Source organism: Myotis davidii, unplaced genomic scaffold, assembly GCF_000327345.1.
Source record: "Myotis davidii unplaced genomic scaffold, ASM32734v1 scaffold428, whole genome shotgun sequence".
NCBI lineage: Eukaryota > Metazoa > Chordata > Mammalia > Chiroptera > Vespertilionidae > Myotis > Myotis davidii.
Window position 1 is genome coordinate 3,469,629 of NW_006299834.1, and position 22,583 is coordinate 3,492,211.

The 22,583-nt window shown below is 41.1% G+C and overlaps 2 protein-coding genes across 2 annotated transcripts in view; one reads left to right on the forward strand and one right to left on the reverse strand.

Annotated features, from left to right (window-relative positions):
- Positions 1–5,592, reverse strand: part of GRAP2 (GRB2-related adaptor protein 2) — a 63,969-nt gene extending 58,377 nt beyond the window's left edge. Inside the window, exon 1 of the mRNA XM_006775982.2 lies at positions 5,415–5,592. The gene's annotated coding sequence lies outside the window, so the exon portion shown is untranslated. The remainder of the gene's footprint in view (positions 1–5,414) is intronic.
- Positions 5,593–16,847: 11,255 nt separating this feature from the next.
- Positions 16,848–22,583, forward strand: part of ENTHD1 (ENTH domain containing 1) — a 77,866-nt gene continuing 72,130 nt past the window's right edge. The window contains exon 1 of the mRNA XM_006776013.1: positions 16,848–17,196. Coding sequence (XP_006776076.1) covers positions 16,848–17,196 — 349 coding nt within the window. The remainder of the gene's footprint in view (positions 17,197–22,583) is intronic.

Sequence of the window (22,583 nt, forward strand, 5' to 3'; positions counted from 1 at the left end):
AGGCTGAGAGGTGTGGAGAAAAACAAATGGAAAAGTATTATTCGTGACCAATTGATCAATTAGAGTGCTTTTCATTAAAAAACATAAAAAAGGCGGAAACAATTTAGCAATGACTGTGTTAGAAATGCATGAAAACATTATTAATGTTGGATTTTTTTCTCATTTATTTTTAGTTCTCTTCAGTAAATTACACTTGAGAGTTTTCTGTAATGGCAATCAAAGGAGCAAATAAGACAGCACTGGAACCCTTTTGTAATGTTAATGAAGGGGTAGGGACTGATCCCCAGCTTGTAAGGCCTTTCTGTGTAGTTGCTTCAGAAGCCAGACTGATTTACGGATGTCTGAGAGCATGAGATAACCAATTAGGGAAGTCACCTTCTAACAAGACTCATCCTTTGTCCCATGAAGAAATCCAGTGTGGTCTTTTATAAATCTGACAATGGCTACACTCTTGTGTTTTAGCAGTAACATCTTATACAGCACAGGAATGTGGAAAATGATATGTCAAAATATCATCTTGTGTCCTGAGGCTCTGAGGTCTCCTAACTCCCTTCTCCTATTATTCCTTTCAGTTTTTTCCTTCCTATTCCTTCATCATTCTACATTTTTCAGTTCCTAGTATTATCCTTTATGTTTAAAGTCCCTCATACAGATCCTTAAGCTACATAAATGCAATAAGTAAACTCATCTATTGCTCTAATTTAGATGAACAAAACCAAAAACATATTTTGGTAGCAATACTCCCAGATTTTCAATAACTTAACTTAAAACTTGGATGGTGGTGGTGGAGCTTGGGGAGTGAAGGGTCCTATTACTGATTTCCATTCAGTTTCATTTGTGTCACTTCTCCCTGACAGATGCCAGTCTTTATACAGAATGCTCTGGAATCAGACCATCTGGGTTCAAATCTGGACTCTACCACATACTAGTTAAGTGACCTTGTGCAAGTTACCTCACTTCTCTGTACCTCAGTTTCCTCACTTGTGAAAGGATAATATTAGCACTTATTTCATTGTGCCATTATGAGAAGCAAATAAGTTAATACTTGCTAAGTGCCAGACCAGGCAAATAAGAGACATTGTTTTAGGAACTTTATATGTATAAATTATTTCATCTTCAAAATGATACGATAAGATAGGTGCAATTATTACTCTCATTTTATAGCTTAAGAAACTAAAGCTATACACAGAAAGACTGAGTAACTCGTCCCAGTTGGCCCAATTAGTAACTGAAGGATTGGCCTCAAACCCAGACTGTCTGGCTTCACAGCAAGCATTCAGTAAATGTTACTTGTTGTTGTTGTTACCTGAACATATACACTCAATAACATATCTCCTGTTGCCCTGGCCGGGTAGCTCAGTTGGGTGGAGCATCGTCCCGATACGCCAAGGTTGCAGGCCGGATCCCCGGTCAAGGCACATACAAGAACCAACCAGTGAATGCACAAAGTGGAACAACAAATCATTGTTTCTCTTTCTATCTCTCCCTTCCTTTCTTTCTCTCTAAAATCAAACAATAAAATTTTTAAAAGTAAAAAATACTTATAAAAAATAAATATCTGCTGTTGCTGCTGATAATGATGAATTTGTATGTGTAATCCTTCTTCAAAGTGTACTAAGATGTACATGACCCCTACAGGATTAGTCGATTTAGGCAAGGATTATTGCCTGAAGTCATTGGTGAAGTTTGTTGGGACACAGGATATTACCATGTGCCAAAGTGTCACCTGCTCAGGTTACTTCTCAATTGCAAAGGAGAAAAAGTAGCTTTGGGACAGAGATCCCTGGAGTGACATCGCTACCTTGAACCACGATCAAACTGAGCATCACAAATAGAGGGACAACCTGGCATTCGGTGCCTCCTGGTGAGATGCAATATAGAGTACCTTGTAACAAACGCTCCCTCGCAATATAATAAATGCTTTAGGTCTAACTTTGAGCTTACAGGAAATACATGGGGTAAAGGAAGAAATGAAATGATATCAGGAGGCAACAACAAATCCAGAATGTGGAACATTCCACAAGATAAATGGTCTAACCTTTTAAAAAATTCAATGTCAAATAAAAAGACATAAAACACCAAGGCAAAAATGTGCTTTCCTTTTTAACAATTAGATCTAGTTTTGTTTTGTTTTTATTTAGGTATGGAAGAAATTTCAAGGACGAATGGTGAAAGTTAGATAGGGCCTAGATATTAGATAATATTAAGGAATTACTGATCATTTTCTTAGGTATAATGGATGGCATTGTAGTAATACAGGCAAATGTCCTTATTCTTAGATGTACTGAATTATTTAGAGATGAAATGTCATTTTGCCTATAACTTACAAGTAGTTCAGAAAGAAATCACATACAAATGTAACCAATATAGCAATAAATTCACAACTGTTGAATCTAGGTGTTATAGAGGTGTTAATTGTACCAATATTTCAACTTTAACTTTGAACATTTTCTTCACTTCCTTCATAAGATATATGCCTTACATCTTTGGAGAACATGTAGGACTTTTATTTTCATGTACTTAGTAATAGTTTTATGTTTTATTTCCCTAAAACGTTTGCCTCTGAATTAATATTTAAAAAGAAATTTTTTTTTAAAAAAGTTACTAAATTCCTATTGGCTCAAGCTTATTGAAAACTTAATAATAGTTGTTGAAGAGATTTCAGTACCTAACACATAGTAAATGCCCAATAAACGTTTGTCAATGTTCATTTATGTATGAAGTACGCTTTTCTGAGGATTGCAAAGTGGAGAGAGACAGGGAGAGAGGAAGAGAGAGAGAGAGAGGGAGGGAGGGAGAGAGTAATAGATGGAGAGGGAGAGGGAGAGGAGGTTGTGTTGTTTCTTTATGGATCAAGATATGCTGGGCAAATACTTGAGATGGACAAAATGGGGGCCATTTGACCCTATCCTTTGATTCAAATAGCTTAGGACATGAAGATTCTTGACCAAGTTTTGAGTTTGTTTTGCAAGGGCACGAAAATGAAAAATCTGTCCCTAGGACTAATCCAGAAGCAACTACTATTACTTGTTTAGAAAATACTGATGGACTCACACTTAATGACACATTTTTGAACAATTGTAGCCTTTTCTTGATTCAGGAAAAGAGGCAAGTTTTGCTCAAGTTTCGGCATGAACCCTACAGTCACCAACACCAGTGGATGTGATTCTCTGAGAATCAATAAATATGTGGAAACTAGAGTCATTTTCAGCTCGTCCAGAAGGCAATGGTTCTCAAAGAGTTGGCTTTAGGTAGTGAGATATACTTTGTATAAGAGGTGGGAAGAATCCAGAGACCCAAAACTGTAATTTAGATAACATACTTAAGTCTGACCATGTTCCTCATTCCAGACCTGAGGGCTCTAGATAATGTGTTTCTGTCAATTCAGTGATCCGGACACCCAAAACTGTAATTTAGATAACATGCTGCTTCTGGACAATCTTATGTACTGCTGAGAAATCCTTTAGTTTACACATTTCATCTATAATTACTGATTATTTACCCTTAGCCCTTCTTGTTTTTCCCTAATGCATAAATTTGTCCTATATAATTAGTATTTTCCCTAAACCCACAAATGAAAATGTACTGTATTCATTTTACTAAGATTCTTACACATCTATGAAGTGTAAAATAGCATCACTAGAGTCAGCGCTGTTTTCCACCAGTGATAACATGTTCATTCCAGTCAGCCAGTTGGTGATTCAGCTCAAAAATCTCAATTTAAAGTCTGCTTTTAAGGGCCACATTTAGAATCAACACTCTTCATAAAAAAAAAAAAGAGGTGGGAAGAAAATGATCAAGATTAAAAAAATAATAATGGTATCATTTTGCATTTTCATAGTGCCATTTTCCTAAGGCACTTCATATCTATGTTAACTCATTTATTCTTATAATATCCCTATAAGGCAGACATAGAACTACTGAGATTAAAAAAAATAAAAGGGATTTTCATCAGGGTCTAAGATGTGGAAAAAATTCTAAAGGATATTATATTAGCAATAGCGATATTTCTTCATATTGAACAAATTGATCACCTCCTTCCCCTCTGCTTCAGTAAAGTCTTTTTAAAAAGATAAAATCTGTTACAATTTAGGGAGAATAAGATTACAGTTTACTACAGGGGAGACACTCCCAGTTCAATCTAAAAAGGTAATTTTATTCAATGATATAGAGCTGTCTCTCTTTAATAAAAACCACAAAATAATTCTCAAAGAGAGTACAAATCAGAATTTTTAAAACTTGAAATTTAAATGCACTTAGCTGACTATTTACATAGTTTTCTTTATTTAACAATGGATCCTTTTGTAAAGAGAATCACTTTAAATTATTTTATAAATATTAAGCTTTATAAAAAATTACACTAGCTTGTTAAAGCAGAATATACTTACAGTGAATGTTCTTTCTGAAACCAAAAATAAGAAAAAAAGGGGAGAGGGGACCACTAAGGAGCTAAACAATCTATAATAAATGTAGTTGTATAGAAAAGAGTCTTCAGCCTGAGGTTTCCCATTCTCAGATGACACAACATAAGCAACATGTAATCCTTTCCATTGGATTTTTAGATCCTAATTTTTTCCTCTCTTAATTGATCTAGGGATGCTTATTTTCAGTAATGTGCAAATTAAGAGCATGGCCTTAATTAACAAGGCCTAATTTGGGGTATATAAATATAATATTCCCCCCCACCCCCCAAATTGTGTTTCAATACAATATTTTAACGTTAGTAAAATCCTTGGCGGGTGTGTTCAATCCTCACATTCAGGAACAGGTGGGGCAAAGAGCATAGAGTAGATGTCTTAAGGCTTGGTGCCCGAACTACAGATAGTCTTAGGGATATAGCGTTAACAGTTAATAAAGAGACAAAGATAGACAGCACTCTTCTCAAAATCTATTTCAACACAATGTTTTCTTTTTGTAAAGAAACCCAAACTGGAGTTCTTTGTTAAGGCAACATAAATACAAACAGAAGTAGAAATGAGAGCAATAAGAGAAATCCCGACCTCAGAGTACTAGTGTTCATTCATTGCTGCTCAGCCCCTCACCTCCACTCCCCAGCCTGAATTAAATGCTGACTATGGTGAAGTGAAATTTCACCTTGGTAATCCCAGGGCCCAAAGTCTCTCTCTGATCTGGCTCAGAAGCCAGTCAGTGGAGGTATTTTTCTGTAATGCGCTGGGTAAGGAACAGGCCTTCTTCTAGTTCACTTGCCAGATAGAAGTCAAATCCTATCACACAACCATTGCCACAGCAAAAGATTTAGAGACCTTAGCTGATGGACCAAAGCATTAAAAGCAATATTTGGAGAGCCCATGGGGTTCATTTTAATTAGGACTGACTCATAGAGGGCATTCTGCAAATTATAAAACTGTTCAAGATGTCTAGAGAATGTGGACCGACGTTGTATAATGACATACCTTTTAGAAGAGAAGCGGTTGAGTCTGTATCTTGGCTTTGACACCGAGTTAGAATCCTCTCCTGCAAGAAGGAAGATGCATTCACATACAAATTACTGCATTTCAGAGTACAGATACACCTTGCGCTGTCTTCCAACTACCACACTAAAAAGAGGGTGCACGCTCACAGAAACATTAAAGTTCCTCCTCCTCCCTACTTCTTACTCCCTCCTCCAAACTACCCCCAGTCAGTCCTGCAGTGTGCAGGCAAACCACACAGGAACTAGCAGATATGGGCTTCAGAGAGTTGGGTGTGAGCCGTAGGTTATGTGGTTTTGTTTTCTTGCTGCCAGAGTTGAGCTAAAATGCAGGAGGTTCACTGAAACACTATGCTTCTTTATGCGTGGTTTCAGTTTTAACAAATTTCCCCCTGAACCATTATGTTCACATAAGAAAATTTCTAATCCTGGAGAGGATCTATTCGCAAGCTGCTGCTGGTCTTAAGGAAAACGCTCACTTTCTCTTGGTATAGCCAAACATCCACAGAAACATTAAGAATTCTTAGGGGCACTTACTTAATACCACTCTGGTTCTCTCACAATATTAAAATCCCAGGGAAAATGCATTCTCAGTGCACTTAGCCCGTAATGTTACCCTTAACAAACAAACAAGAAAGAGACAAGCTGAGCCAGGATGCGTTCCGACATGTTTTACCACAGGCAGGGCATGAACTGGGCCTGGCTGCTTCAACTTCTGGGAGTCACTTTCTCTTGAGTTGGTTGGACTAAAGGATTTCTGAAATTTTAAGATTTTTTTTTTTACTGCCTTAAGATTTTTGTCACCTGCTGGAAGCCGGTCCATCCTCGCTGCTTGACACAGTTGCTGCAGGGAAGAAACATCTGCACAGCATATGTTTCAAGGGACCTGGCGTATATGGCATACTGTTCTTGATATGTTTGCTCCCCTTCTTGGCGCAATGTGTCTTAACCAGAGTCACCTCTCAAGAAAAGTTGTTTCCCCAGGTGGGAATTTTCCCCTGGCGTTTAAATATAGATGTAGACAATAAAAGAGAACCTGGATATGATGATCACCTGAATGCTGCCTCTGTGTTATTCCTTCTTCGCCGACTCTGTCCACACCTATGGGAACCCCTGGACCTGATGGGCTGGACCCCAACAGTCACCTCAACTTTCTTAGTTCTTATCTTCAAATTTATAACTCACCCGCCTCTCTAAGTTCCTCCCTCCCATAACAAGTACAACTTGTGAAGTCCTCTTTCTCTCTCTTTTCTCTTGTTGGAAAATGGATTGCAATGCTGCATCTTTTGCACAAAATTAGACACGTTTCTATTTCATTCAGAGTTGGGGAACTGGACCCACGACAAAGAGGAAACTGTTGGCTCACAGGATATTCCTAACATCAATCCCTTGAAGACTAAGAAGAAAGGTATTACATAAGACTCAATTTGGGGTTCTAAAATGGAAACTTATTCTATACTGTGACATGGTATCCTTTTCTATCTCTTTGCCCCTTTATGCCTAAACCTTGCTCAAGATTTACCCCTTAGAACTTTTATTTGGGAATGATTTTCTTTTTTAAAAATTGAAATAGAAAAGAAGAATCTGGTGTAGAATCAGCAGAGTACCTTGGCCATAGTAGGCAGATGTTCAGTAAATATTGGGTGTCCCAAAAATATATACACACACTGAATAATTATAAAGACAGTGTTTAATAACATACATTTCAATTTCAAAATTGAACTGTTAACATGTGTATACATTTTCTGGGGACACCTGTATTTGTTAATGAGGTAAAAGAAGTAATTTGCTACTCCCAACTCTTTAAAGAAGGACTTTTAAATAATGCCAGCGTGTTGAATTTCCTTAAATTCAAGTTGTGTCTGAACAGGGTCCCCATTTTTTCCACACTTTATAAAGATAGAAATTTCAAGATAACAACATGTTGCTGATTTTAAAACAATGACATCTCAAGGTTGGCCTCAGTGTCCTCAGCAGCTCCACTGCTGGTTTTCAAACACTGAATCCTCTGGCCACAGTCCTTATCCCAAGTTACTGGTTAAAAACTGAATCCCTAAACTTCCATGGCTGGGGAGTGGGAAGAAAGGAAAAGTTGAGTAGTGCTCTATAGGAAGTACCATGGTGTTTTTAGCTTGCACCTTAATGAGGAAGTTACTTTTCCACAGGATGCTGCATTCCAGGGAGCAGAACATAACCCCTCCCCTAACAAGTATGGGCAGAGTGCAGAACAGAAAAATCTCTAAAGAGAAGTTATTTCAGTAGTAAGTAACAATCAGCAGATGTGAGAGAGCATATTGGTAGGGTAGCAAGGCCACTTATTGGTTTACTTCATAACAGCTCTGTCACTGAACAAGTGCAAAGGCAGAGCCTTAGAATAAAGACTGTAATGTGAGATTGCCAGCATTTCAGCCCTCACCATCGTGGACACTCAGAAGAATATAAGCCAAATTGGGAGGGTTTAGGAATATGTGAAATCTCAACTTATCTACAATGGAGAATTTTTCTTTTAAAACTACACTTGTTTAAAAATTTTTAGCAATTCTTTTTGAGGGAATCGTTGTTAACATTAGAACTTCTTGTGCATAACCATGTTTAATCTAACTCTATGGTAATACGTACTTCTTATTCAACAGTGGAGATCCAGTCACTCTCTTCTCATTCATTCAGTAAATAATGTTTGAACACCTACTTTGTGTCAGGCCTGTTCTAAGTGCCGGGAATGTATCAGTGAACAAAACTTAGCTCCTACCATCCTGAATCTTACTTCTGGCACAAGGAGAAACAGGACGCGTGTCAGATGGTTGTATTACCACAGAGAAACATAAAACGGGGCAAGAGTCATAGGGAGTGTGGCTGAGGTGGGGGGTTGTGATTTTACTGGGAGATCAAAGGACATTTGAGCAAAGTCCAAAAGAAGCCATGGAGCCAGCCTAATGGCTCTCTGGGCAAACAGCTTGTGCAGGTACAGGGACCAGCAGATGCAAAGGCTTAAGGTGGAGCAAGCCTGTCGGGATGGAGGTTAGAGAGACACAGGGGCCAGAACATTAGGGCCTTGCTAGCCATGGCAAGGCCTCTGGGTTTTACTCTGAGTGAGATGGGAGTCAATGGAAGATTATGAACTGGATAATAGCATATATGATCTGACTTGGGTTTTAAGTTTTAAAAGGATCGCTCCAGTTGTTGTGTTGAGATTAGATTATAAGAGAGCAAGAACAGAAGCAGGGAGACCAGTCAGGAGGCTACTATACTATTCCTGGCAAGAGATGATGGCAACCTAAGACAGCTTGTGGGAAGTGAAGGTTGTGGAAGTAACTGAATTCTGAATATACAGGGTGTCCATAAAGTCTGGAAACACAGATATTGTTATTTTATTGTGTATTAGAATGTGTCACTGATATACCATTTATTAACTATGGACCACATATTACCCAGATTTAGTATGAAAGATGAGCTCATGAATATGATGCATGGTGTGACCAAGAGACGAGTCAATGATGACTCCAAGGTCATGGCCTGAGAAACCAGAAGCAAGGATGTGTCACTTACTGAGATGGGGGAGCAGGTTTGGAAAGTCGAGAATTTGGTTCGGGACATATTAAATTTGAGATGTCTATGAGAAATACCAGTAGAGGGGCTGGTCAGGAGAGGTTAGAACTGATAATGAAACATTTGAGAGTTGTTGAAAGAGAAGGGTGTCAAAAGCTGTGAGACTGGATAAAGCCGCCTAAAGAATAAATACAGAGAACAGGCCACTCCAAAGTTGAGAGGGTCAGAGAAACGAGAAGAAACCAGCCAAAGAGATGAGAAGGAGCAGCTATGCCCTAGAAATCAAGAGAAGAAAACGTTGCTGACTTCTATAAAACACTGGGTTTCGGGGGTGGGGAGGAACACACCAAGTTATTATTGTAAAACGATGTCTGTGTTTGGCGAATACTACAGTACTGCAACTAAATTATGGTGCCCCCAAATGGAGGAAAGCAGATAAAAAGGACCTCTTACAGAATGGCACTTTAACAGAGTTAATTCCACTCGGTAGGTAGCACTACACTTACGCAGAGCCTGATCCACTCCCTTTTAAATTTATCCAGATATTCAGTCTAAAAGGAGAAAATGAATGGGTTTAAAATGCCCTTCTCAAAATACAACAGGTAGACTTGTGATGGAGAATATCAACGGAGCTCAACATCAAGGACCAAAGATTAATCCTTAGGGTAGGGGAAAGGGCACAGAACTGGACACAGCACATTTGCGTTCAAGTTCCGGCTAAATCACTTGCTAGCTGAATGCTACTTGAATAACTGTGGGCCATGATGTAACCTATTTGTTCCTGCAAACTCAGCTCAAGTTCACCTACTCCAGGAAGCCTTCCCTAACTTTGTAGATTCAGACAAATCCCTTTTTTGCTCCCATATCACTTTATCCTTGCCTTTTTCATGGCAACCTATTATAATTGCTGATTTATTCCTGCCTCCTCTAGGAGATATTAGACTATAATTTCCTTGTATTCCGTGGCTCAGCAGAGTGCTTGGCACACAGCAGGTGCTCAATCATGCAGAATGAATGCATGTTCCCCAAGCTCACTGCCTCAATATGTAAAATGGGATAATTAATGCCTACTTTTCAGAGTTCCTTTGAAATTTACATAAGATATGCTTAGAAAAAAATCTTCATAAACTATAACTCCATATATTAAAGACCTGTGTTTGTCCTCCTCCTCTCCCCTTACTTTATAGAATAGCCCTTTAGCATGACATTCATGGCCCTGGACAATCTCTTTCCTGGCCACATTTTCTGTTTCGCTCTGCTGCTACCCCCACTCCTCCATATTACAGTCGGCTAAGCAATATTTCAAGCAGACCAACTTCTTTCGTATCTCCTACATTTTAGATGATAGGTACCTAACTACGTGTCAGCAAAAATTATAATTATTGGAAGTAGTAGGAACAAAAAACAAATGTTACCTGCATCTACTAAGCATTTTCCTATTCTCTGAGTCCTTTCCCTCCATCCTCGGAGAATGCTGAAGTATTCCACTCCGCCACCAGCATGCTTTCAAACATAGGTTTGCTTATATTTCCAACGCCTACTGGATAAAACCACCTAGCAGCATGTACAAGGTCCCTCATGACCTGGTTTTCCTCTGGCCACGTCATCTCCCTCCGCTGTTCTGCTAACAGCCGGTGCCATAGCCATAGTAACGACAGTATTGGCAGGTTTCCCAAGGCAATAAGCCCGCTCAGCATTCAGGCTTTTACACACGAGGGGTCCTTAGCCTCCAACGGCCTCCTCTACTTTGCTTATTCAATAACCTCCCTGTCATTTCTTAAGGTTCAAATCCAATGTAAACGCTCCGGTGAAACCTGCCCTGAAACACTCCCCGGCATCATTAGATGCCTGCTCCTCTTATGACGCCGCCATACACGTCTGTCACAGTCTTCAGTGACGGTGGCTGTCACTCCACTTCCTCCAGCCTGCACACCCCGGGGCACTGGATCGTGCTGACTGCTTGGTGGGGTGCCCGGCACCTAGTGGGTGTTCACTAGAGACTAGCGGAAGCTTCCAGGGCCTACCGCAGGTCATCACTGGGGGCTCTCCGTCACTGCCCATCACGCACACTGCTCTTCCCATCTCTAGACACGACTTTTTTACACGCTTTGTCCTTTGAGGTGGACATCGGCTGCGGATGGCACTTCTCGTCAGTTCACATTACACCAACACAAAACTGTAACATGTACTCTTTGAAAGGAGGCGTAGGGCCGCACCAAATTCAACAGATTGTTCAATGAAGACATTTACCTTCGTCCCACCGGATCCGGATCCTCGCAAGCTGGGTTTAACCCCGCGCACCCCTCACGCTCGAGGCCCTGGGAGTCGCACGCACCAGACCGAGGAGAGAAGGCAAGCGAGCGAGCGACCGGAAGTGAGGATCCGGAAGTGAGGGCCGGAAGTGGGAAAGCGGAAGTGGGACGGGGCAAAGGCACTTGGGCCTGGTTGGAGGAGGCGGATATTCCTGGGGAGCCGTGGGCGTGAATTTGAGTGGGAAAAGGTCCCGACAGGAGAGCTGGACTTTCTGCTCAGGTAGATTCCCTTTGGAGGAGGGGGCGGTAACAGAGGTCGGAGGTCGGCGTGGAGGACCCGCTTAGCTCCTGTCTCCTTTGGTGGGAGAACCGGTGAAAGGGGGCCGAGATCCTCACAGTCTGCGTGAGGGAAGGTCCCTGCTGTGTGACACCATCCCATCACTCCCGCTTTCTAGAAGCTTCTCCGCGCCCAGCCTCCCCCTCCCAAGTCCATTGAGAGCTCTCAGAGGGCAGTCGCTGGAAGTCGACTCCCTCTCAGCCAACACCCTTCGCGTACAGAATTCCTCCCAGCATCTCCTTTCTTCCTCTTAACCGTCCTGCCTGTGATGAGTCCTTTGGCGGCAGCGGGGGACCTGAGGCCCAGAGAGGAGGTGGCAGAGCAGGGCCTCCCATCCTGCCTTTGGGATCCTTGTTAAACTAATGAGATGAGACAGGTGCACGTGAGCTCGCAGCAAAGCGTAGCCAATGACTCCGGAGGGCGGTGACGGTGGCTTGTGCACCGGATCTGCTCCAGTTCCTAGAATGGAGCCCGTCACATGGTAAACGCCGGAAAACGAATAGAGTTCGTTAATGAACACCCGGGAGGGGCTCCGACAACGTTCTTTCCATCGGGACAGGTACATCTAATGTCACGGTGTTCTCTTATAATCATTTTATAGGAACCAGTTTGGTCAGACCTTATTTCCTCCTGAGCTGAGCTCATGTCTACAGGCAGAACTTACACAAACACACACAAGAGCTGTTTTCTGCTCATGATCGCGCTGCCCTAAATCCATGTTTCTAGAGATGCTTCTTGACACCCCGCCTCTTTGATGTGGTTCTTGTTACGATTTTCTGTCTTTGGAAAAAGGCGTTTCAGCAACTCAGTCCCTTAGCCTCAATTTTAATACCCAACACGTTTTGAAAACCAATTTCCCCCCTAACTTATTTGGTGCCAAGACCTGAACTGAAATGAGCCATTTGTCTTCATTTATTCCATATATTTATAGGTTTTGTTTGCAGTCGTGTTAATGTTTGACTGTTGGTAGTGGCCCCACACCTTACTGTGGGTATCATGACAAATACATATGTACAAATATGTAGTGCAGGCATGGCATTACACTTCAAAAGTAAAAATTTAAATTAAAAATTGAGTTCGAATTCTACAACTCATCTGGCCTCAATGGATTTGGATAAGAAATTGTGGACCAATAGTTTAATGTCACTTGATAAGTTAAATGTATTGATCCAGGCAAAGTTGTGGGAGGAAACAGCTTTTGGCAAAGCATTGTGAAAGTGGATAAACCTAAAAAGAAAAGAGACCTCTTCTACTTCATTTGTTAATTTTGGAGTTGTTTAATGGGAATAGATTCTTAATGATATGTTTTTAATGTAGGGATTGTGTTTTATATTTCTTACTAGAGGCCCGGTGCACGGATTTGTGCACCAGTGGGGTCCCTTGGCCTGGCCTGCGGGGATCGGGCCAAAACCAGCTCTCTGACATCCCCCAAGGGATCCTGGATTGTGAACGGGGCACAGGTCAGGCCGAGGGACCCCACCGGTTCATGACCAGGGCCGGATCACAATCGGGGCTGGGGAGGGACGGTGGAGGGCTCTAGGGCGTGTCCGGCCCGTCTCACACCAGTCCCAATTGCCCTGACCCCAGCAGCAAGCTAACCTACCAGTTGAAGCATCTGCCCCCTGGTGGTCAGTGCACAACATAGCAACTGGTCGACCAGTCAAATGGTTGGAGGGCACTGTTCCCATGCGCTGATGGTGCCGGCCCCGTTCACACCCGCTGATGGTGCTGAGTGATTGGGGTCAGTGCCAGCAGTGGGTATGAGCTGCAGCTGCTGCCCTGATCACTCCTCAGGAGCAGGGGGAAGTGGAAAGCCCTCAGGGGCAATTAGGGCTGGCAGCCACCACTTGAACCCGCTGATGGCGCCAAGCGAATGGGACCGGCGCTGGGCGCTGGCAGCGGGTGCCAACAGTTGCTCTGGCACTGACTGTGGGTGTGAGCGGGGCCAGCACTAGCAGTGGGTGCGAGCGGCGGCTCTGGCGCCAGTAGCAGGTGTGAGTGGGGCCGGCGCCGGCAGCAGGTGCAAGCACTGGGCAAGACTATGGCGTGTGGGAGCAAAGAATTTTCAGTAACTACTAGGGGCTTGTCCTGATGACAGTTACTGGCTCCCTGCCTTGGTTTGGCACCCCCACTCACCTGCTCCACCAGCTGTGTTCTGCACATGCACCATGGTGGTCAGTGCACATCATAGCGACTGGTTGGTTGTTCCGATTGTGTCCAGTTGCTCAATACTCTAGAGTTTTACTGGACAATTACAAGAGCTGGGTTATATTTTTAAAATGTCATGTTTATAATCTAAAGATATAGAATCAATGCAGGTTTATCCCAAAGCAGAATCATTCAACCATTTGGCCACTCACCCAACACCTGTTTCTTGAGTACCTACTATGTGTGCTAGGTACATGTTAGTCAATAGGATTACACTGGTAAATAAGATGGACAAGGTCCCTGCTCCCAAGGGCCAGTCTGGTGGTGGAGAAAGCCAAAGAGCAAATGACAAATACATATGTACAGATCATGATAAGTCCATAAAGGAAATATACCAGGTGCTAAAAAGAGTTTGATGGGAAGACATAAGTAGCAAGGTCAGTGAAAGCCTCTCAAAGGAGGTGACATAGATTTGGGGTATGGAATATCTTCCTTCCTTCCATTTCTATGTATTATAGGGATTTGAGTAGTCAGACTACCCAAATTCTGGTATGAAAATTTACCTTTTGGGGGCACTAATTTTGTCTCATCATTGTGTTAATAATATCAAGTGTTTGATGATTTGAGTAAATTGAGTGTTTGCATGTAGTCAGGTGTCTAAAACACATAATAAACCAACATATAATTTACAGCTACAGCTAATTGAACTTCTTAGTGTGAACACATCAAGAGTGGGATCGTGTCTTATATATTCTTTATCTTGTTACAAAGTACCCTATGTTAATAAATGATACTAATTCATGTATCCAGATATTTTTCTTTTTGGTTTTTCTAATGGTTGGAAGTGTATTTAATTTTGGTATGATGCCAACAACATCCATTTTAAACTACTATATGGATTGAAGGCTATTATTTAGGTAGTTTTCTGGGGCAGAAAATTCATTTAAGAAAACATTTTTTTAATTTAAAAATGCAGGTTAGAGAAAATAGGAAAGCCTAAAAATTAGGGTTTTGTCCCACCAAAATATAGATAGCTCTCCAAAAAGAAAAAAAAAAGGGTTTTTAATGACTGTTGTTCAATTGCAGAAGGGTATGATTCTAACAGGGTGTTGTTTTTTTTAATAGCGTTGTGAGGAAACAGATCAATATTTGTTGCTCTAAGCCAATGTCACAGTGCATCTCTACATTTAGTGAGCTTGGTAGAGGGGGAAAAAGGACAATAGAAAAAGAAAACTCTCATGATTGAAAATTTTAATAAGTTATAAACTGGGTTTTTGCTGCAGTAGTGAGTCAGATAAAAATGCTTGTATTTGAAGTGAAAATGAGGAAAAATCAGAAAAATTAAAAAGCACACAACTTCTTTTTTTCTTCCTGGGTTGATGATAGTCTCTTTCTGAGAAATCTTAATTAAACTGATGCATTTTCTATCTTGCTTATTTGAGGATGTGTTGTATTAAAAAAAGATTATCTCTTATTTTTAAAAAAGGACATAATAGTTCATTTAGGATGCTTCTGAAAATTTATATCTTCCATAAGTACACACACAGGAATTAATAAAGCCTGAACTGGGAGTTGAGAAGGTCAAGGAAGAGAAACAAAACAAAATTAAAATAACAAACACATTTGTTATGGATTTTAACCATTTTCTTTTGTATGTATACACTTTCTCTAGCAAAATCTAATTATAGATTGTGGAGGCTTCATTGAGTCTAGATGCTCACAGGGCTTGAAATCAATTTGGTGTGTACTATTTTGGTGGTCGTCAGTGGTGATCACTATGGAAATTGCAAACTAATTGACCCACCTTAATACAAAATAATCAAAAAGAAGAAAGGGAAGAGTTTCATGTAACCTGAGAATTGATCATTCACAAGCATCATTTAAAGTTTTGGGGCTGCATACCCCTTTTAAGTTTTAATGTTGTTGTGTTTTTATCAACCTACATGGGACTTGCTTTGTGTACTTGTTTTGAGATCTGAGAGAAACATGCCTGTCACTTCAGATTTTAGGAAAATTCTTACACTGTTTGAATCATACCGTTCTAACCTCAGACTTTATTTTTTTAAATTGAGTAAAGAAAGTAATTTAACCTTTTCCTTGAATGTACTGGTCTTACTGGGACTAAACATTGCTTTAGTGCCATGAGTCAGATGTGGAGTCCACTGAGGTGCAACTACTTGTCTTAATAGTTGGTGACCCTTCCTTCCCCCTTTTGATTGACAAGAAAGCAGACCACATTTAGATCTGGTTCTAATGGCCTGTAGTTCTAAAAAGAATATGACCATAGGGTTACTTGGTGACTCTAAGACTCAATTTTCACCATCTTAATTACTTTTAGAACTTAATATTTTTATGTATGACAGCTAATCTTACGCATGATATGTCAGAGCCCAAGTCTCATTTTCCTTTTCTTTTTTTGGTTAATCTCACTCGAAGGTATTCTTCCATTGATTTTTTTAGAGAGAGTTGGGGTGAGGGGGAGAAACACAGAGAGAGAAACACTGATGTGAGATACATCAATTGGTTGCCTCCTGCTCGTGCCCCAACCAGGGCCTGGGATCGAGCCTGCAACTGAGGTACGTGCTCTTGACTGGAATTGAACCTGAGACCCTTCAGTCCAGGGCCAATGCTCTATGCACTGAGCCAAATCAGCAAGGGCCCAAGTCCCATTTTCTTACACGAAGTTGTCCACTGTCCATGAAATGCTTTGTAATAATTTTATTTCTGGCCAAAGAGGATGAATGATGTTTTCTGCAGGAATCATTAGGACTAGAAAGACCAGTTATATTGCTCTAAATTAAGTAGGCCAATCCCTTATGAGAGATTATCTCATAATGACCGTGGAAACATTTATATATACCCTCAATTCTGGCTGATGTAAGTGAGGGGCTGATTTAGAAACTAAAGTTAGATTTTTTAGACTGACTTGTTGTTCAGTAGACATTAACTTACATTTTTGTGTGTGCTTTTCTTTGCAGGAAATTGATGCCTTGTCAAGATGATGATTAATCATTTGTATTTGGGAACAGCAGAAACAGGGACCAATGACCTGACAAGGGTTTTATAAAGCAGTTACATACACTCCTAGGCCATTGCCCTCCTCTCCTATCTCACCTTCAAACTTGTCTTACCTATGGCATTCAGGAGGCAAGTGAAAAACTTTGTGAAAAATTACTCAGAAGCTGAAATAAAAGTCAGGGAAGCAACTTCTAATGATCCTTGGGGTCCTTCTAGTTCCCTGATGTTAGCTATCAGTGACCTGACTTTCAACACGATTTCTCTCTCAGAGATTATGAATATGCTATGGCAGAGACTAAACGACCATGGGAAGAACTGGCGCCATGTGTATAAATCCCTTATGCTAATGGATTATCTCATCAAGAATGGATCTAAGAAAGTTATTCAGCTTTGCCGAGAGGGTCTCTGTAAAGTTCAAATACTAAAAGATTTTCAACATATAGATGAAGCTGGAAAAGACCAAGGTAACAGTGAAAGAAGTGTATACTGTGTGCTAGTAAAGAGTAGGAGCTTGGGAGGGGATCATTTTAAACCAGGAGCTGGGGAAAAGTTGTTCCTAAACGTATTAGCTACCTTTCCTCTGGGACAGTTGTGGTTTCCAGTTTAATCCTTTGTGTTGTCTCTTGAGAGCCTTAGAGGGCAGCATTTTGTTTTTTTCCCCCAAAAAGGATGTATAAAACTAACACTTAGGTTCATGATAAAATAATACCTCATAGAAAATGAGCAAAGTGAATAAAATAGGAGGCATGGCAAATGGCTAAAATAATGTCACTATAATTCATAACTATAATTAGATTGGACTTTAGTCATAAATATAAGGAAATGTTTCCAAAGTCTATGGAATCTTCAAAGATGAGCTATATTCAAGTGGTTTTATGAATATAAAATCTAGGTCATAAAATAATTTTGTCAGTGGAGGAGAGGGTGAAATAGGGAAAGGGTAAATAGAATACTGAACTGAGATGATTCAGTAGTGCCTGATTTTCTACAATGGTAAAAGAATCAGCACTTTCTCCCCATCCAGTGTAAAATTATTTGTGCTTAAAGTGAATAATCTTACGAAAAATGAGAAAAGGATATAATTCAGTGCAGTGTCTATGTTACCATAAGTGTATATTTTTAAAAATAGACTGTTTTTACAGCAGTTTACAGAAAATTATGCAGAAAGTACAGAGATCTTACATACCCTTTCCTACCCTCACATGGTTTCACCTATTGAACATCTTGCATTAGTGTGGTACATTTGTTGTAATTGATGAATCAATATTGATGTACTAGAGGCCTGGTGCACGAAATTTGTGCACTCCAGGGGGAGGGGTCCCTCAGCCTGGACTGCACCCTCAGGGGATGTCCAACTGATGGCTTAGGCCCGAGGTGGGCAAACCGTGGCTCACGAGCCACATGCGGCTCTTTGGCCTGTTGAGTGTGGCTCTTCCACAAAATACCACGTGTGGGTGTGCATGTACAGTGTGATTGAAACTTTGTGGCCCATGGGCAGAAGTCAGTATTTTGTGGAAGAGCCACACTCAAGGGACCAAAGAGCTGCATGTGGCTCCTGAGCCGTGGTTTGCCAAGCCGCAGTTTGCTGACCGCTGGCTTAGGCCCACTGTTAGTCAGACATCCTTAGTGCTGCTGTGGAGGCAAAAGAGGCTCCCGCCACCGCTGCTGGGCTTGCTAGCCATGAGCTCGATTTCTGGCTGAGCAGAGTTTCCCCTGTGGGAGCACACTGACCACCAGGGGGCAGCTCCTGCATTGAACGTCTGCCGCGTGTCATAGCAACCGGTCGTCCCACCTTTCAGCGATTTGCATATTAGCCTTTTATTATATAGGATTATCATTAACTAAGGTCCTTAGGTTACATTACGATTCACTCTGTACTACGGGTTTTGAAAATGCATAGTGGTATGTATCTATTGGTCTGTTATCATATAGGATAGTTTACTCAGTAGTTACTACCTTATAAGTGCCCTGATTTCATTTGTTCTCCACCTATTCATTCTCCCCTGCCTCACCCTGTTGAAACCTTGACAACCACTGATCTTTGTACTGTCTCCATAGTTGAAATCAAATGGCATGTAGCTTTTTCAGACTGGTTTCTTTCACGGAGCAATATGCATTTAAGATTCTTCCATGTCTTTTCATAGCTTGAGAGACCTAATTTCTCTTTTTATCCTTCACTTTTTTCTTGTTGTTAATCCTTACTCAATATTTTTCCATTGATTTTTAGAGAGAATGGAAGGGAGAGGAAGGGAGGGAGGAAAGAAGGAGAGAGAGAGAGAGAGAGAGAGGAGAGAGAGAAGTCCTTTTAAACTCAATTAAATATCGATGTGAGGGAGACACATTGATTGGTTGCCTCTCTCATCTGCCCAGTTGGGGTTGGGGATTGAACCTACAACCCAGGTACATGTTGTTGACTGGGAATCAAACCTGATGCTCTGACCATTGAACAACACTGGCCAGGGCTTTTTGTAACTTTTTTAAAAGCAGCATTATTGAGATATGTCATATACAGTATAATATAATTCACCCATTTAAAGTGTGCAATTCCATGGCTTTGGTATGTTATTTTCAAAGCTCAAAATATATATAACATAAAACTTGCCATTTTAAATGTACAATTCAGACATTAATTACATTCTCAATGTTGCATAACCATCTCCACTATTAAGCATACGTCCCCTGCTCACTTCTAATCTACTTTCTGTCTCTCTCACATCAATGTTTTCCCTCTCACCCCTCCTCCACTCTCTAAATATCAATGGGGAAAAAAATAGCCTCGGGTGAGGATCAACAACAAAACAACAAAATCTTTGTTTAAATCCTATAACAATATAGATTATTGATTTATAGAAAATCCCATAAAGTCCTGTAGAATACTGATTTCTTTTGGAGTGAATTTGTTGTGATTGCTCTTTTATTGACTATTAACATATTTTTTAAAAATCTATTTTGGAATTTTAGTTTTCAGCTTATTTTGAGTGAGATGTTATTCCCCAACCACTCCTGTTCACTTTTCCCTTTATGTTGGTTTTTCAGTTCCTGCCACCCAGCTCCCCTTGAGCCTTCAGTATAGCCCTTATAAAGGTAGCTCAGAGCTCCTGCTTGAGATAATACTAGGGTGTGTGTCACTGAGCCAGCAGGTGGCTTAGTTTAGTTTCAAGCCTTAAGGCTGCATGTGTGTCCTCTTGCTTCTAGACCCACAACTACAGATAAATTATAGCCCAGGAAGCTATCGGGGAATTTTTTTCCCCTTTCTTCCAAGACTTCTCTCACAAACATGGATAACCCCTAACATCAAAGAGTTAGACAGTGCTGATTCCCTGGCACCTGAGGAGCTGAACTCCTGGTGTCAGATCAAGAGCCCAACAGCCCATGGCTTCAGCCCTGCTCACTGCCTTTTCATTTCTCTCATATTTCTGGATCATGGAGGTTTTTATCTTGTTTTTGAGACTGATGATGTCTATTATTGCTGTGATTTTTGGAGAAGAGCAGAGGGTAATTTGAAGCATGAACTTACTGTGCCAACTGGACTGAAGCTTTTTTAACTTGAAAATAACTTAATGTTTGGGATACTTCTCCCCTCCCTCCCATCCCCCATCCCTGAGGCATTGTGAAGGGCAGATTGGAAGAGAGGCCAAAAATCCTATATAATAAAACCCTACTATGCAAATCGACCTAATGGCTGAATGACGGGTCGCTGTGATGCACACTCACCACCAGGGGGCAGACACTCAACACAGGAGCTGCCCCCTGGTGGTCAGTACTCTCCCACAGGGGGAGCACTGCTCAGCCAGAAGCTGGGCTCACGGCTGCCAAGCGCAGCAGCAGTGGCAGGACCCTCTTCCGCCTCCGCAGCAGCGTTGGAGAGCAGGCCTAAGCCAGCAGGCAGACATCCCCTGGACTGAAAGAGGGAGCAGGCCAGGCTGAGGAATTCCCCCACCCCCAAGTGCATGACATTTGTGCACTGGGCCTCTAGTAAGTAAATAATTTAGAACACCACACGCAGCAGATGATGAGGGAGATAGAGTGGAGAGAATGGGCTTAGAAGGTATTTAGTATGTACAACCAATAGACATACATTATTGAATTTGAAGAGGTGAATGCTCATATTTTAAAATGGAGATAAAATTCACTGAGAAAGGAATATGGGGAGAAGAGTAGGTTTTGGTGGTTCAGAATGGAGAAAGGAATATTAAGATGTTTTGTAACTACTGTGTGAAGCTCAGTACATACTGGTATAATTCTAAAAGTCTGGTCTGTGTCTTTCATGTTGGTGCATCTCAGTGCCCAAGATCTTTGAATTTAGCATGCTTCCAAATCTCTTCACTTGGATTCAGTTATGAACTTACATAGACGCCTTCCCTGTATTTGGGAAGTTTTTCTCAGCATATTCATTCACTCATTCATTCATTTAACAAGCATTAGGTATTTCTTAAGCAAACAAGTGTAGTTCTGGCCTTGAAGGATGTTATACATTGATAGAGGAAAAAGGCATTTATCAAATAGCAATTACCAACAGTGGAAGTACTATAAAAGATAAGTGTAGCGTGAAAGTGGGGCCTGACCAAGTCTGTGCGAGCGGGAGGGGGTTTTCCTCTCAGAAAGGCTTTATGAAGAAATGAGGTCCGAGCTGTTGGCTCTGCCAGGTGCTTTCTCCTGGTACATCTGCATAGGTGGCTTTTTCTTGCTGTTCAAGACTCAACTGATGTGGTACTTCCTCAGCAAGACATTTCTTGATCACACCCCAAATTAATGTTTAGCACATCATTCTTCTTTATCTCCTTTAAAGTATTTATTTTTCTCTGGACTTATCTTGTTTAGGGTCCTTGTCTCTTTTTTTCTTCACTTGTGCCCCCACTGTTTAGAACATTTTCTGAAACAGAAGTGTTCAGAATGTTTAAATGTGAATAACCTTGGGTATTGGTCTGTTGCATGGTTGTTCTGATTTGCATGTCCTCAAAGTCCTCTGCCTTGAGTTTGGGAGGACTCCTCAGTTGGCCTTCTACTTGTTCACTTTTCTATCCCGTTGATCCTCCCCTCACTCTCCTGTACCTTTCTAATGGGAGTTGCCAAGGGTAACATCTCACTCTCTGGCCATTCTGATGGGCATGTGACTTGCTAGCTGGGACAGAGTTATTCTCCTGGATTTTTCAAATTTGAAGGAAAGAAGAGGGAGACTTCTCAGGTGGCAGACTATGAGGTGAACCTGGAGCTGTTTGGGGCCATATCCATATCCAGATTGAAGAAGCCGGTCTGCAGCAGGAGAAGATGAAGGCATTAAACAGAGAGAAGCAGAGGTGGGAGAGGAGAAAAGAAAGAGTCCTTCCTGGTAGTTTTCCAGTTTCTGCTTCACTTGGACCTGAGGCCCAATTGCAACTCGTGGTTTTTCCATGCCCTTTGCCTTAGCCAGTTCAAATTGAGTTTCTGTTGCTTATAGCCAAAGATTCCTAATTAAAAATAGTATATAATTTTATTTTTACTTTAACCTTTACCTCAACTAGCAAGCTTTTCATCTTGATGTGTTTTATACAATATCTTTGGATATTGATCTCTTACATAGTATCTTGTTTCAGAGAAGCCATATTTTCTCCCTCTCTGTTTCTCTATATCTCCCTCCCTTACCCTCTCCTTATCCCCATCTCGCTCTTCCCTTTCTCTCTCTCTGATACAAAGAAGTTACTGCCTAAGTTTATCTAATTTCCAGTAATAGTCTATTTTAGTTCTGTGTCCTCTTTCCTTTATTTATTTATTGATTTTAAATTTTGTTTTATTGCTTAAAATATTACAAAGAGTGGTACATAGGCCTCTCTTTATTTTTCCCTTGACCTACCCCGGCCTCCCCTACCCCCCA